Consider the following 14,877-nt stretch of genomic DNA (forward strand, 5'->3'; position numbering starts at 1 on the left):
AAGGTTCATTCGTTTTCTGGAAACTGGCACACACACACACACACACACACACACACACACACACACACACACACACAGAGAGAGAGAGAGAGAGAGAGAGAGAGAGAGAGAGAGAGAGAGTCAAAGATATACAACACAGTTCTTAAGAATTCAGTTGCCTGAAACTCCATTTGTATAAAAGATTAAAAATGTTTCAAAGTAAATTCAATTAGTAAATGTATACTGCCTGATCCTAAATAAAATATACTGAACATGAGAATTTTATGAGAAAACCAAGTTAGAGGTAATTTATGTATTTTTATGTTCCTTTAAGAAGCAAAGAGAGTTTAAAACCATGAAACACCATTGACAAGGTACTGAATATATTTAAATTTTTTCTTCAAAATAAAAGTGGTTTTTGTTTTGGTTTTAAATGTAAAAGATATAAGCTCTTTCTTAGCAAGACGTTAAGGTTTCTAAAAGTGTTAAGCCTGCATCTTTCATGGGAACTGTGGAGAAGCGACGTCACTAGCTAACACTTTATTGTGAGTGTGCGGGGAGCGGGGGGGGGGGGGGGGGGAGGAAGAGGCAAAGAGTAAATTGCAGCCTTCCAGAGGATCGGGTGAGATCAGAAAAAGACAGCGAGTCAAAGGATGAGAAAAATGAAACAGCCTACACCGTTTACTTTAGATCCCGGGAGATTACATGTGAGTCCTTGTTCGCTGGCACTGAGAAAGGTCTAGAAGGACAGGATTCTGTTTGTCACCTCTAAAATGAGGGTTCTGATCGCTACCCCTTCTCCTCTGCACTCTGGCTTCTGAGGATAAACATGGCAGCCTATACTTCAAGTGTACTTGACATTTTGGTTCTTAAATGCAATGATGTATTTGACTTCAAGGACCCTTTCTGCTATCACCAGCTTTCTGCCCATGGCACACAATATCAGCATCTTTAGAGATGTGCCTCAGGTTTACAGTCTTGGCAGAGAGAACTCAGATGTCCAGGGTTGGCTTGCCAAGCTCTGTTTAATTAGATTCCTTAATGAAAAAACACACCCTACAGAGCCTTATAGAACCTTTCTCCACCATACAACATCACCTAAAGCGATTTGTGCCAGAACATAAAAGACAGTACACTAAATATTAACACATTGAAACATGGTGGATTTTTTGTTGACAGCCTGTGCATTGGTCTGGCTCTATTGGTTCAATGATTAGTTTATCAGAAAACACTTCTGAAACTTAGCATCTACTGAGTACTTGCTGCATGTTGGAGTATGGGGACTAAAGTATAATTCACTGGCTTTTTTTTTTTTAAAGTAAAGTTACTAATTTAGACAACCCCCCCCAGGTCAGTGTAGAATAGCTTTACCTTTGAGATGATACCCCAAATTCTTTGTGATCAAACCTTATTTCCAAGACTCAGTCCTAGGCAGCTTCTGAGTACTTCTTGTTGCCACAGTTGCTCATTTTCTAGAAGCTCACATAAAACAGAAGTCTGCTTTCTGTCCATTTAACATGATATGAGATCCATCCATGCTACTAAATGTCCATAATTTATTCCTTCCTCATACGTAGTTTTCCACTGGATCGACAGCTCTATTTCAGTTCTACTTTAAGCCCATGTGGTGGTTTCAATAGTAATGGTACCCATAGGTTCATAGATTTGAATGCTTGATAAGGATTAGGCCTTGTTGGAATAGGTGTGTTCTTGTTGGAGGAAGTATGTCACTGGGATGGACTTTGGAGTTTCAAGGGCCCAAGTCAAACCCAGAGTCTCTCTTCCTATTATCTAATGCTCCATGGTGCTGAAGAACTACTAGCAAGTTCTCCAGCACCATGCCTGTCTGTGGAATGCCATGCTTCCCACAATGTCAGAAATGGATTAAACACCAACTAAATGTTTTCTTTATAAGAGTTCTGCAGTCATGGTGTTTTACAACAATGAAACTTTGACTAAGACAGCCAGAGCAGAATTGCTGGGTCTCATGGTAACATAGTACTTCAGCCTGCCAAACTACTCCAAAATGGCTGTATCCTTTTTTGCTTCCACCAGAACTCCAGGATAGCTTCTATTTTTCTCAACATCCTCAACAACAGCTTGGTATTGTCAGCTTGGCACTGATAGCCTCGTATCAACCACCTTGATAGAATGAAAACATAATGTTTCTTTAATCTCTACTTTGCTAGTGATAAATAATGTCAAGCATCTTTGAATTGACATATTTATTATTTGTCTATGTCTTTTGGGAAAGTATCTATTCAATTTTTTTTTTTACACATTCTGTGTGAAGGTAAAAAGAGTTCTTTGTATGTGCTGGTTCCATGGCCTGGCACATAAATACTTGGCAAATATCTGTTTCGGGTTGTTTGTTGGCCTTTTGTTTTCTTAATGGGATCCTCTAAAGTTGTTTTAGTTTAGGTTTTACTGCTATGAACAGATACCATAACCAAAGCAAATGTTATAAGGACAACATTTAATTGGGGCTGGCTTAAATTAAAGGTTCAGAAGTTCAGGCCATTATCATCAAGGTGAGGTCATGACAGCATCTGGGCAGGCATGGTGCAGGAGGAGCTGAGAGTTCTACATCTTTGTCTGAAGGCTGCTAACAGAATACTGGCTTTCAGGCAGCTAGGATGAGTGCCTTAAAGCCCACATCCACAGTGACACACCTACTTTAACAAGGCCACACCTACTCCAATAGGACCACGACTTCTAATAGTTGTACTCCCTGGGCCAAACATATACATATCATCTCAGAAGGTCATTTAGTTTTGATGACATTCAAGTTATCATGTCTCTCAATGGTCACAGTTTTGTTTCTTATCTAAGCATTATCTTGACACCAACATTTCATTTATTTCTAGCAAAATTCCTGTTTCACTAAGATGTTTATAGGTTAGCCCAAATACTTATGACCATTTTAACTGCTTTTCTTTTCTTTCAATGTGTGTGGATACTCTGTCACTGTCTTCTGACACACCAAAAGAGGGCATCAGATCCTATTATAGATGGCTGCTGGGATTTGAACTCAGGACCTCCAGAAGAGCAGTCAGTGCTCTTAACCATGGAGCCATCTCTCCAGTCCTTTAACTGCTTTTTATGTAGAGTTGTTTAGAGACCAAGGGTCAAAATGTATATGTGCAAATCTAATTGTTTCAGAGCTCCCTTTGGAAGAACACCATCTCTCTACTATGTTAACAGGCTTGATGCAAATCAAATGACCACGCTCATAAGACAGTCCATTCTTGGACTTGTTCTTCTGCTCCTCTAAACTGAGTAATGCCACGCTCTCTTAATGACTGTAGCTTTATTTTAAGCCTTGAAAGCAAGAAGGGTTGAGTCTCCTCAACTTTGCTTCTCTTTATTGTTTAGACAAATCCATGTCATTTGCATTGCCACATAAGTTTTAGATTTAGTTTATCAACGTCTATAAAAAATACTTCCCAAAGTTTGGATGGAGATTATATGAGATCTACAGATCAGAAAAAACGATCAATACTGAATTGGTTGCCGACTTCATGAATATGGTACACATGGTAACAGTACAGGTCTTTTGTTTCTCTTGCTCTCAGTTACTAGGTCTTTAGTTCTTAGGTTCATTTCATACCAAACTGTTTTATTCTTTTTGATGTTAATACATGTAAATTAATCTTTTACAATCTTTGTTTTCAGCATTTAGCAATTTATTTTTGTAGCTGTCTCACACCCTGTAACCTTGGTAATGTTATGAGTGTTCTAGTAGCTATTTTATGTAGTCATCATTTGTAGCTATTGAGTCTGGGAGTAAAACAAGTTATATTTCCTTTTAATTCTCTAGGGCCTTTAATTCTGTGTTTTTGTCTTAGAGAGTCAGAAACGTTTACATTTGAATCAGCAATCTTGAACACACCACTGGCAGCCCCTACAACCTTTCCTCGAAGTCTGACATGAACAACTACACTTCTTGAGTACACAATGCCAGTGATCAACTGCTGAAAACCAGTTTCCACTGCACTGACTTGCATTACAGGATTCATCACTTAGGAGGGAAAAAAACAAAAACAAAAAACGAGAACAGAAGGCGAGAAGGAAAGTGCTGCTTTCTAATACGTACAAATAAACGTAGTAACAATCAAGACCAAGAGAGAATCCACTGGGCATGCTCAAAGTGGTGAGTACTCAGCTACAGATAAGTACTCATTGGACTTAACACTCATCAACCATAAGAAAGGGCAAAATTTAAACACATACCATGACATGGTAAAAGCATCATACAACTGTCTAAAATACAAGATATCATTACTGGTTTCATATCTCAGGCCTTTGAGAGTGTGGCTGCCCTTGTGATTAACACAATTCTTGCTATATTGGAGCACAATTCTATTCACCTCAGTCTATGGGACATAGACTGGGTGCCACCACACAGGAAGCACAAGGGCTCCATCTATTCTTATAAGGCTTTCTGCACATGGAATGATGATCCCCACTGACAAGCCAGGAAACAAGCGTTCATATATGAGCAGCTTCCTAATGCACACACAGTAAGCAACGGAGCAAAAGCGATTATTCAGGTTTCTTTGTTCTCAAAGTTCTAAATTCGGTTCCCCTCTTCTCAGCCTTCACCGGCTGCTCAGGAAGCCTGGTTTGGTTTCTAACAGTCCCCGGATTTCCTAGTCGTTTAGAATCCTCAGCAACAACTAGGGAAGAATTTCTCTTCCTGATTTGCTTTGTTCCCAAATACTAGCCCGAAGGCTTGAACGCCATCACAGAAGAATGACTGTATAAATGAACGAATAAATGAATACAAGGAGCTCCATCTCGGATACATTTTCCAGAGTTCGGATGAGAAATGCCCAGAAAGACACCAGAAGAAAGGATATGAAGATTTCTGAGTGCAGTAATCTAGATTTTTTTTCCGTTTATTTCAGGGGCTGTCACAGGCAACCAGAGAAGTTGCCAGCAAGCCTTTAAATTGTGGACCCAGAGCAAAGAAAGCTCTGGTAGCCCCTTACCAAGAGATGATTCAGACTAAATATTTATAACATGGGTTTGGAAGGCTAAGAGGAAGTGGCCATGTTTCTGCTGAAAAGGACTCAGAGAGTGAGAAAAAAGGAAAAGGGATCAAAAATGCTTTTCATTATGTCTTGAGAAAATGTTTAATGAATGTTTTTGGATTTGGTTAATTAGAAAGGATTGAATTAGGCTATTTAAACAGACAAATATTAATCATAGCTCCTCCTGTGCTTGGGGCAATATGCAAAACCTCCAACTACAGTAAAAGCCAAATAAACCCTACACTGAGTAAGAGAGCCCTCGTGCCCATAGAAGAGAATCTTCCACACAAAATCGCCTTCCTAATCCATCTAAAAAACATATCAATTTCTTAAATTGATCACATATGTATAGTAATGCCTTTCAAAGTTGTAATTAGCAGAACCTTAGAAAAAACATACATGACTGAGAGTCCAAGCATTGGCAACTAAGTGCCCACAGCCTGTCATCTTTCATTGGATAAAGTTTTATTTGAACACCACTGTGTCTGTGGCTGCTTTCTTGCTATACTAATGGGGGGTTTGAGCAACTGCCACTGAAATCACATACGGCCCACAAAACCCAAAAGTTCTACTGACTGCTCTTTACAGGAAGTCTGCCAACACTCGAATAATTAAACACATTTAAATGAGACAAAATTTTAGACAGGATAAAAAACAAAAAGCAAGACATGCTATTTTATATACAATATAAACAACATTATATAAAACAAATGAAGGAAGAAGAGAAAAGATTCCCCCAAAGTTCTGGACAGTGTCGGTATGAGTGAGTTCTTTGCCATATCTATTTTTCCCAAGTTCGAAAGTAATCTTACATTTCTTTTATTCCAAGAAAATGAAGTTTTACTGTAATTACCACTTTAGTTCATCTCCCTGGCTTGCACACGGTAGGTGTGACTACACTAACACGTCTCCCCGCCAGGCCCCTCCCCATAGGAGTGCTGAGGCTGGGCAGGCAGGATGTCCTGGGCAGGTGGTACCTTATGCTCGTCGCGAAGGTGAGTGTCCAGTTCCTCCGTGTGCTTGGCCTCATAGAAGCAGAGCTGGCATTTGTAAGGTTTCAGTTCATTGTGCTTTTCTATGTGTTGCTGAAGGCTCTCGTCGCTGGAGCAGGTGAAGGTACACTTATCACAGCGGAAAACTACTCCCTGCAAGTATTTTGACAGTTTGGAACGGCACACTTCAATGGGGACAACTCGCTCTTCTGTGGAAACAAATCGAATGGAGAGATGGGCATTTTTACTTTTGGAAAACAGATGTTCTTTTGTTGGAACATAAGAGGAGACGGACCCATCTAATTCTGATACTTCCTGTGGGTCTCGGTCTGTGAACAACACACATACACACTCTCTCTCCCTGACTTCCCCAAATGACTCTCTCCTCCAGCAGAACTGGGCAGTTGGAAGACCAAAAGCTATCTTGTACTTAATACCAGGCATGATGAATAATCAGATGGCAGGTGAAAAGGTGTTAGGTAATTTCTGAATGAAGGTGATGAAGGCAGGTTGAGCACAGAAGTGGCTGCCATCTTTACTGACATTAATAACCACTGACAAGGTCATTTTAATGTCCTTCAGTAAGTACCATGACAGCTGGATGCCAGGTGTCTCTGAGGGAAGGAAATGGATATTAACTGAGCACCTATGGACTACCGTGCTTCACCTTCCGATGATACCAAGGCCAGAGTCACTCCCATTTCCAGAATAAGTAAAAATGAGCAACAGCACCCCACTCGCATATGAGAGATCAAAGCTAGGGTCCCATATACGCTCAGCAAGTGCTCGACAGAGCTCCATCTCTGTGAGGAGCAATCCTTTACAGTGTTCTAAAGTTCAGACACTGCAACCGACAGCTGAGCTGTGAACCCAGGCTGGCGTCATTGCTCCTTCCATTCTCGTCCCCCCTTGTAGATGTTCTCCAGGGTGTTCTTCCCCAGTCCTGAAGGCAGGCGATCCCACACAGAACAAATACTTACTATAGAACTCAACCAACCAGCACACTTAGCTTAAAGTGAAAAGTGCTGTGGGTAACACTGAGGGGGAGGTGGGGGAAGAGTTGTGTCTTTCTAGAAAAAAAATCTGTAATCTGGTTGCTACAAGAGGAAGAAAATTCCTATCTGGAAGAGAGGACTTGGGTGTCTTTCCCACTCACATACCAAATGTTGTAGGGCTGGAAATGCATCCGCTTGTGTACTTTGCACTCTCTCACCCTTGTGTTTAACTGCTCAAATTGAATTTCACACCAGTCTGCCCAGAGTATTGGTGCACGTGCCAGATATCCATAACTGGGATAAAATTAAAATCTGTGCTATCTATGCAAGAATCAAATATAGCCCGTGTTTTCATGCTGAGTCTGGATTTCGGAAGACTCGGAAAGTTTACAAATGGACGCACACAACCTATACTTATATTATTTAGAAACAGCAATGTATTATTAAGTCAGGAAAAGCATGATTTTATTCCCAGAGACACTGAGTAGCGATGTTAGTCTTTTGCATGCTGATGTGACAGCCTCCTCCAGCCTCCCCTTTGTTATTGGCTGCACGGGGACCCAAGGGAACTTCCCCCACCCAACATCATGTCTTCATCTCAACCACAACATTCTAACTGCAGGGCGCTCACTGCCTTGGGGCCCTGCAAAGCAGTGCATCATCGGCCAGCAAAATGCTGGGCAGAGAAAGCGTTAAGGGTGGTGTCTGTAACACGCTCCCCAGAGATCTAATGCATATGTTATTTTCCCTATACAAAGAGTCAGTTGCTTATTTAGAAATATAAATATTTTTAAACCAAAGTACAGCAGACAGCTAAGAAACACATGATTATAAAGTAATCTGCACATTTTCTTAGAATAGCAAATGTTTAACAGTCTTCTAAGCCATTCAGTTCCATGGTTTGGTGTAAACAGAGGGGAGAAATGCCTTAGCATAAATTAGCCTAAAGGAGTCCATTCTAGAATGTTCTACTACTCTACTCCTGGGTTTCTCAAAACAGCACGGCTGACATCTGGGGGCTGCACAGCCCTTTGTTGCAGGTACTGTCCTGTAGATTGGAGCATGTTTAGCAGCTTCTTTGGTCTTCACTCACCAGCTTTTCCTAGCACTCATTCCTATGACTCGAAGAGTAACTGCAGGCTAGTGCACCCTTGGGAGGCTGGAAGAGCCAGCTGAGAACCATCGAGCTCAGCAGTACCAGACATGGACTACAGTGGCGCGGAATAGCTAAACCTAAGAGCCTAAATTGCTGCATAGGATGGAGGAGGAGGAGTACCGGGGACCAACCTGCACGCTGAGGCTGTCCTTCATGGAAAGGTCTGCCATGATCACTTTGGGCACTTCCATGAGGCTATGGCCCTCCGCTCTCCTCCTCACTTGTTCCTGATTTATTTTGTCATCTTTACTGCTTCTCTTTATTCTCTGGCTCTAGCCTGGCCAATCTGCCCTAGATCTGTCAACCTCAGTGGAGATGAAGAACAGCTGGGCACACTTTTCCAAGTAACAATGCCTCAAATGCCACGAGCAGCTATGCAGCCGCTCAACAGACTGTTGTCTGAAGTCAATAAACCGTTCTCACAAACCCCCCTTTTTATGCATTTCCCCACTTCGATTCCTCTACCCCTTTGGTTAGCTTTCTTTGCAGTTTCTAATTTCATGGTGCATCATTAAGAATTTTACCCAAAGGCCTAAGGCCTCAAAGTCATGCCCTGAAGTTCAAACGCTAATAGCAATAACAGCTAATACATGACTTTACAATTGATTAAAAGCTTGCTATGAGGCGAGGTCTTTTAGCTGTTATAGTGCTGTATATGAGACATCAGTTAATTATTGTTATCATTTCAAGATGTCTGTACAATTTTCCACAAACAGATAAATGTAATTTTAAAAATTAAAGATGAAAGACAGGATTTACCATTTCCAAATTAATATATGAGCTAAGGTGGACCAAATTTCTCACTTACTTAAATATATATCATCATTACCTGCCAAGCTAGACTAGAATGCTCCAGGTATAGATTGAATCTTGCCTTGGGTACAGAAGCTCATATTTCTATGATTGCCCTAGTATCATGGGCCTTTCTTGATTTTCACATCTCTCAAAATTACTCTGCATAAGAAATACTTGTGACTCAGCGCCCAGTGAAGGTTGAAAATAAAGAGGGTATCACCAGTTCACGACAAAGATGGTTTATCAATTTCATTTCCTCCTACTCAGCTGGTACTCTCTGCTATAGTGAAGCTGGAGAGGCAGGACCCTGAGGCATCACTGAAGCACCTGTGGCCTAAGGTGTATCAAGATCAGAGCTGGGTGTGCTGCTGTGCTGGCAAGAAACCCATTAGAAAAAGCTGCAGAACTGCCGACTACTGAGGGTCATTTTTCAGCAGAGGCCACATGACTGTGGAACACAAAGTCACCATCTGGAAAGGAAAACGGCAACACACTAGAGTTCCTTTTCAAGAATACCCCAAGTCTTAAATGAGGCAGCAAAAGAACTAGGATTCCTTGACTCCAACAATCTTTGCTTGCAAGGAATCCACCCGGAGGACTGAGGCCAAAGACCCATTCATGACTTGTTGGACAACCAAGTGAGAAAGATTAAAGACTGGAGAGAACCATTAAAAAAACAACATTAGTCCAATGTGAAGGCACTTGGGGAAATAGAGGCAGGAGAATTTGAAGCTAACTGGGGCAAGGTAGGATGTTTCGGGTCAGGTTGGGCTATATAAGACCCTATCTCAAGGGAGTCTGTCGAAGAGGAAGAGAAGGGTAAGAAGTTGGAGTTTAAGAAGGAGAAGAAAAGGGCAGTATTATCTTTAAAATTTATTATTAAAAATAAATTTACAAATAGATACATAAGCACATGCAACAAGTTCCTGGTGAGATCTATTAAGTTTTGGCATTCACAGGTTTCTAGGGAGAGCTGTGAACAGGTAAGGACACTGATGGGAGGGAACACATAATTTCACTAAGTCAGAATAATAGTCAGCTTTACTGATTTTCTCTCCTGAAATCAAAGTGCCCCTAACCAGGGCAATTCAATTCAGAATGCCCTTCTTCAAGGCTTAGCCTCAGTCAGGATTTGTCTACTAAAGCAGGAAACAGACCCACGAGGTTAACACGCCAAGGAGAGAGGAACCACAGTGGTTACACAGCTACATAATCACAACGTAAATATTTATCAGAAGGTTTCAGCCCTGCCATTCAATCTGTACCCCAAAATTCAGGCATGCTATAAAGGTACAAGGCACAGTGGGCAAGCTGCATGAGCGCTGCACTTCTAATGGTTGTATTACTCACAGACATACCATCGAGAAGCTTCCACTAATGCTCAGTTTCCCTCCAAGAACCAACCGTTCTGTCTCTTCGAGGCTGAACAGCCCTGTGTCTTAAAATACCAGCGGGCATGCTACACATCCACTGCTCAAATGAAAACTTACCCAAAATCCTACCAAACGACTTTATGAAACAAACCTCCAGATGTAGACTGATGTATATCCATCAGAAACAGATAGATCTAATGATGTCATGCTGTAAACAGGCCTCGCCTTCAGTGGTTTACTAATAAACTACCCCCACCCTGTAGTGGTTCATAGTGTCCCCCAATTTATGTCCACTTGGAACTTCAGAATGTAACTGCTGGGATATGTAATTAGGACGAACAAGGTCATATTAGACGATGGCTGGCCTAAAATTCAGTGCATGATGTTTTTGTAAGAGACATTGCAAAAGGCAACACAGATGACTGGCAATGAGGCCTCAAGAAGGAGGCAGAGGTTGAATGGCTGCCACTATACACTAAGGATATCAAAGCATGTCAAGGAACTAGGGTATGACGAGGAATCACAGGAGGCATCATCTAAGGAGGATGACAATTCTAACCTCTATAGCTAGGAGAGAATACATCACTTAAAGCCATTAAGTTGGTAGGTGTGTATTTCAGTAAACCTAGAAAGAGACTATACTATAGCCCATCTTAAGTCTTCCCTGTCTGGTGAAATACTGCCACCTTGGTCCATGACCTCTTTCCAGGAACATACATGACTCCTAGATATCCATCACTCATTGTCTTGGACATGCTCTACATGTGTTCATCTTGAGCAGGTCAAGTATGGGTTTCCTATACCTCATCACACACAATGCTACTGTAGGACACAATGCTACCGTAGGACAGAGCAGCAAGGGGCAAGCAAATGACAAGTGTTTGTGGGACTCATGAGTCAGGTGTGCTCATGAAGCACACGTCCTTCATTAGTGCTCACTCAGAGTTCCATGGGATAGATTCTTCTCTCCTCCTTCCTTCCTTAAATGCATCAATCACTCTGCCCCCCAAAAAAGAGGTGGCAACTGTCCTTGCCAGAAGCAGCTCTGTCTCAGGGCCAGTTTCAGAGTTGTTTTTCTTGCCTTTCATCCCAAGGTTTTTAATTAACTGAGGCCTCAGAAACATCTCTTGCTGTAGACCCTGGAGACCAAAGATGTTTATTTATCCGGAGCAGGCAGTGCACAGGTGCAGAAGCCTCATCTCATTACTGTGGGCTCAGTCCCAGTGTCAATCTGCAAGGCAGACATCCGACCACATCACCAAGATGCAGAGAACAGGCTCCCTCTGCTCTGCTGTGAAGGTGAGATGGGTACCAGAGCCACAAGTAAGCAGATACTTAGGGCCCTCTACCACCTGTGGATTGGGTCCTCATCTCTGACCTCAGCCCTACAAAAGGTCTCTCCTTAGACCCAGCTTTCACAGACTCACTGAGCAGGGTGGCGGCAGCTTCCCAAGGGTAAGAGTGATGCCCAGGATTCAAAGCAAGTGCTGTGGGTCAGACACACCTGGGTTTCAATCCAAGCCTGTTACCCAAGAGTCCTTGGACCGTAGGGAAGTTACTCAGTTTTTCTGAGTCTGTTTTTGTTGTTTGTCATCAGGGATAACAGTCATATCTACCATGCTGGGTTTGGTATGTTTACTGTAGAGCACTCAGCATACCACCCACAACAGTAAACACTTACTAATAGTAGCCACAGATCCTGGTGTCACTACTGATCTTTAACTGAATATATGTGGATCATATTTCTATCTTGGTGAGAATAATATTCACATATCCAGAGGACAAGTGAACAGAAGTTATGACCAATAACATATGATGGGATCAGACAAAACAACAAAATCCTGGGCTGCCTCATTAACTGCTGACTCTGGTTAAGTTACCCCAGCTCTCTATGACCCCATGCAATAGACTGAGCACCAAAAACCCGAAACTTTGCCAGCACCAATGTGATTGGATAAGGATATTCATTTCATGTTCTACGTCAAAATTCCAAAATCTGAATACTTTGGAACTCTGAAACACTTCTGGTCTCCATCATTTCATATTATGGGATGCTCAGTGCGTACTGTATTGTGGTGGGTCAATATACACTGTAGAATCCCTGTCTGTTCTCTGTAGAGATTCCTTCTTGACTTCAGCATCTGAATTTTGGAAAATTGCTTAACAAACACCCCAAAGGCAACCAATTCTTTTTTTCTTCTCTCTCAGCGAAGGCAAAGATTCCAAGGCCTAATCTGCAGGCCCAGCTACGAAAAGATGGGGATCTTGTATACTCCAGGCTTCTCCAAACTGTTGCTGAGACCATTCTTATTGTTGGCTGCTCTTTCTATTGGCCTCACTTTCTTTCACCTTTGCCTTCATTTCTTCATCTGTTTTCAATGCAAGAGCTCTGCAGGAACGACTTTGAGCTACTTTAAATCCTTTGTGAAATGAAGCAGAGCTCCAATAAATTAAATGCATTGATTTAAAATAGCAAAGAGGATACATTCAAGCAACCCCGCCCCCTTCTCAGCTGTGAGCTTCCTATTGACCAAACAAGAGGCCATGTGATGGTGCTGTTGCCTGTCAATGTGCTGAGGATGAGGTGAGTGGCTGTAGGGAGCTCTTTGTCAAGTGCTCCTGGCCTCTGTGCAGAATCACTCTACCTCTCTCTTCCTTAAGTCTCAGCTCAGACAGGGAAAGTCATTGAGCTTGTCAGCTATCAAAGCAGTGATTCCACCGGGCATCAATATGGGAAATGACGGCAGCCAATGTGGAGTCACCATAGCCAGCGAGGACTCGCCATTGATGTTTTCTGGGCACGGGCTCCACTGATGGCCTCCACCCAAGCTGGGAAGGGGTGCACATGTTCGGCAACACATGGACTGGGGCATCAGAAGCCAGGTAAGAGAGGCAAAACACCAGGCAGGAAGCTGAGGGCCAAGAATCTCTGCCTACATACTGCTGTGCTGCTTTTGCCTGGCTCACAGGGGTTGGCCTAGCCAGCTCCCGTCTCTCATCTCATTAGATAGCAATGGGAGGAGGAAACAGAGCACCGTTGGGTCTTCTGTGAGATTTGGGCAGATGTAGACACATCACAGGCATGCTGGATAAAGGTTCTGGGGAAATGTAAGCTACTGCATAAATGCCTCTACACTGACATCTAAGGAACACCTCAGCAGGAAAGAAGAAGACACGTGCTGGTTTGTGCATATGTGGCAAATACTAGAATGCTTTCCAAGGTTAGAGGCAAAAGAGAGATGATTAAAAAAAAAAAAAAGAGGAAGAAAGGAAGGATGGGAAGAGATGCAATGAGCAGCAGACCGCACTGCAAGCAATGCCCGGCGGGGTCCGCGGGCAGGCCAGGAGCCTCCTCCCCACACACCCGCAGGAGGGCCTTTCTGACAAAATGAGTTACCCACATGTTTCCTTCCAATACAAACATGTTTTAATTAGACAAAAGTAAACTATAATAATAATAATAGTAGTAGCTCAAGAAGACCAGAAACTTCAGGAAATTACTAAGGCAGGTAGACTTTGACTTTGAGGCCAACTTAGGTTTGAGAAATTCTGACTTGAAAACACAAAACAAAGCAAAGTGAAACAAATAAACGAAAAATTGAAGCAACCCACGAGTTCTCACAAGGATCCCTGCTTATCGGGGAGATGCGCATCCACATCACACCTAACACCCCGCCAGCCACGGTCTCACAGGGATCAAGCAATACACAGAGCAGGATCCAAACCAGAGCAATCCAGTGCTCATCCAGGGCGTTCTGTCCAGCAGCCCACCTGTGCGCGTTAGCACTCTTTCTCCTCATCCATTTCAAAGCAAATTCCACTTTGTGTTTTGGAAAACACCATTTCTTGTTTCTTACGCCACCCTGCCCCAGGCTCATCCTATACATCTGGATGGTAGCAAGGGATTCAAAGCGAGAAGTTCCTGACTCCCAGAACCCTGATGGAAGAGTTCTGAGACTCCACACCCCTTGGCCTCCCTCCAGGGAGGAATTCTACTGGCAGGAAAGTGTCTTATTCAGTGGTTGTCAGTGGCTGTCACTGTGTGACTTGCCTACAGGAACTTGCTCAGGGATGAGAGCAATGCTGCTGTGGTACACAGGGAGCATCCTCAAAATGCTGTGGCACTATCTCCCAGCGGCATTATGTCCTTCCCACCAGGACCCGAGAAAACTGAGTCAGTCTTAAGATTACCTCGGTGCAACACTATGTGGTCGATCATGTTGCGCTTGTATTTGGTGTGATAGAGGCAGAGGGGACAGCGGAGATCTTTGGGGCCTTCCTCTGGGACCGCCGAATGCCCAGCTTCCACGTGCATAGTAAAAGCAGATCTAAGAGAGAAGAGACAGAGACCATGACAAAGAGTTACTGATGTCTCCAGCTGCACATCTCTCACATATCCACACATGGCTCTCCTGCTTGAGAGGCCTAAAGTAAAGCTATTAGACATGTTTGCTGATGCTCCTCAGCCATCAAGGACATAGAGACGAGACCCAGAGGCAACTTCAGAACCTTTGCCACTTGGCTGGGATCAAAGCTTCATGTAAAAAGAAA

At 42.8% G+C, this 14,877-nt stretch overlaps 1 protein-coding gene across 2 annotated transcripts in view; it reads right to left on the reverse strand.

Moving 5' to 3' along the window:
* The window catches only part of ZNF462 (zinc finger protein 462), a gene marked incomplete at its 5' end in the record, with an annotated part of 71,488 nt that overhangs the window by 14,171 nt on the left and 42,440 nt on the right, over nucleotides 1–14,877 (reverse strand). For both annotated transcript variants that reach the window (XM_080939950.1, XM_080939949.1), the window contains 2 exons: nucleotides 5,993–6,216; nucleotides 14,518–14,654. In XM_080939950.1, coding sequence (XP_080796076.1) covers nucleotides 5,993–6,216; nucleotides 14,518–14,654 — 361 coding nt within the window. The remainder of the gene's footprint in view (nucleotides 1–5,992; nucleotides 6,217–14,517; nucleotides 14,655–14,877) is intronic.

Source organism: Micromys minutus (assembly GCF_963924665.1).
Source record: "Micromys minutus genome assembly, chromosome: 28".
Lineage (NCBI taxonomy): Eukaryota > Metazoa > Chordata > Mammalia > Rodentia > Muridae > Micromys > Micromys minutus.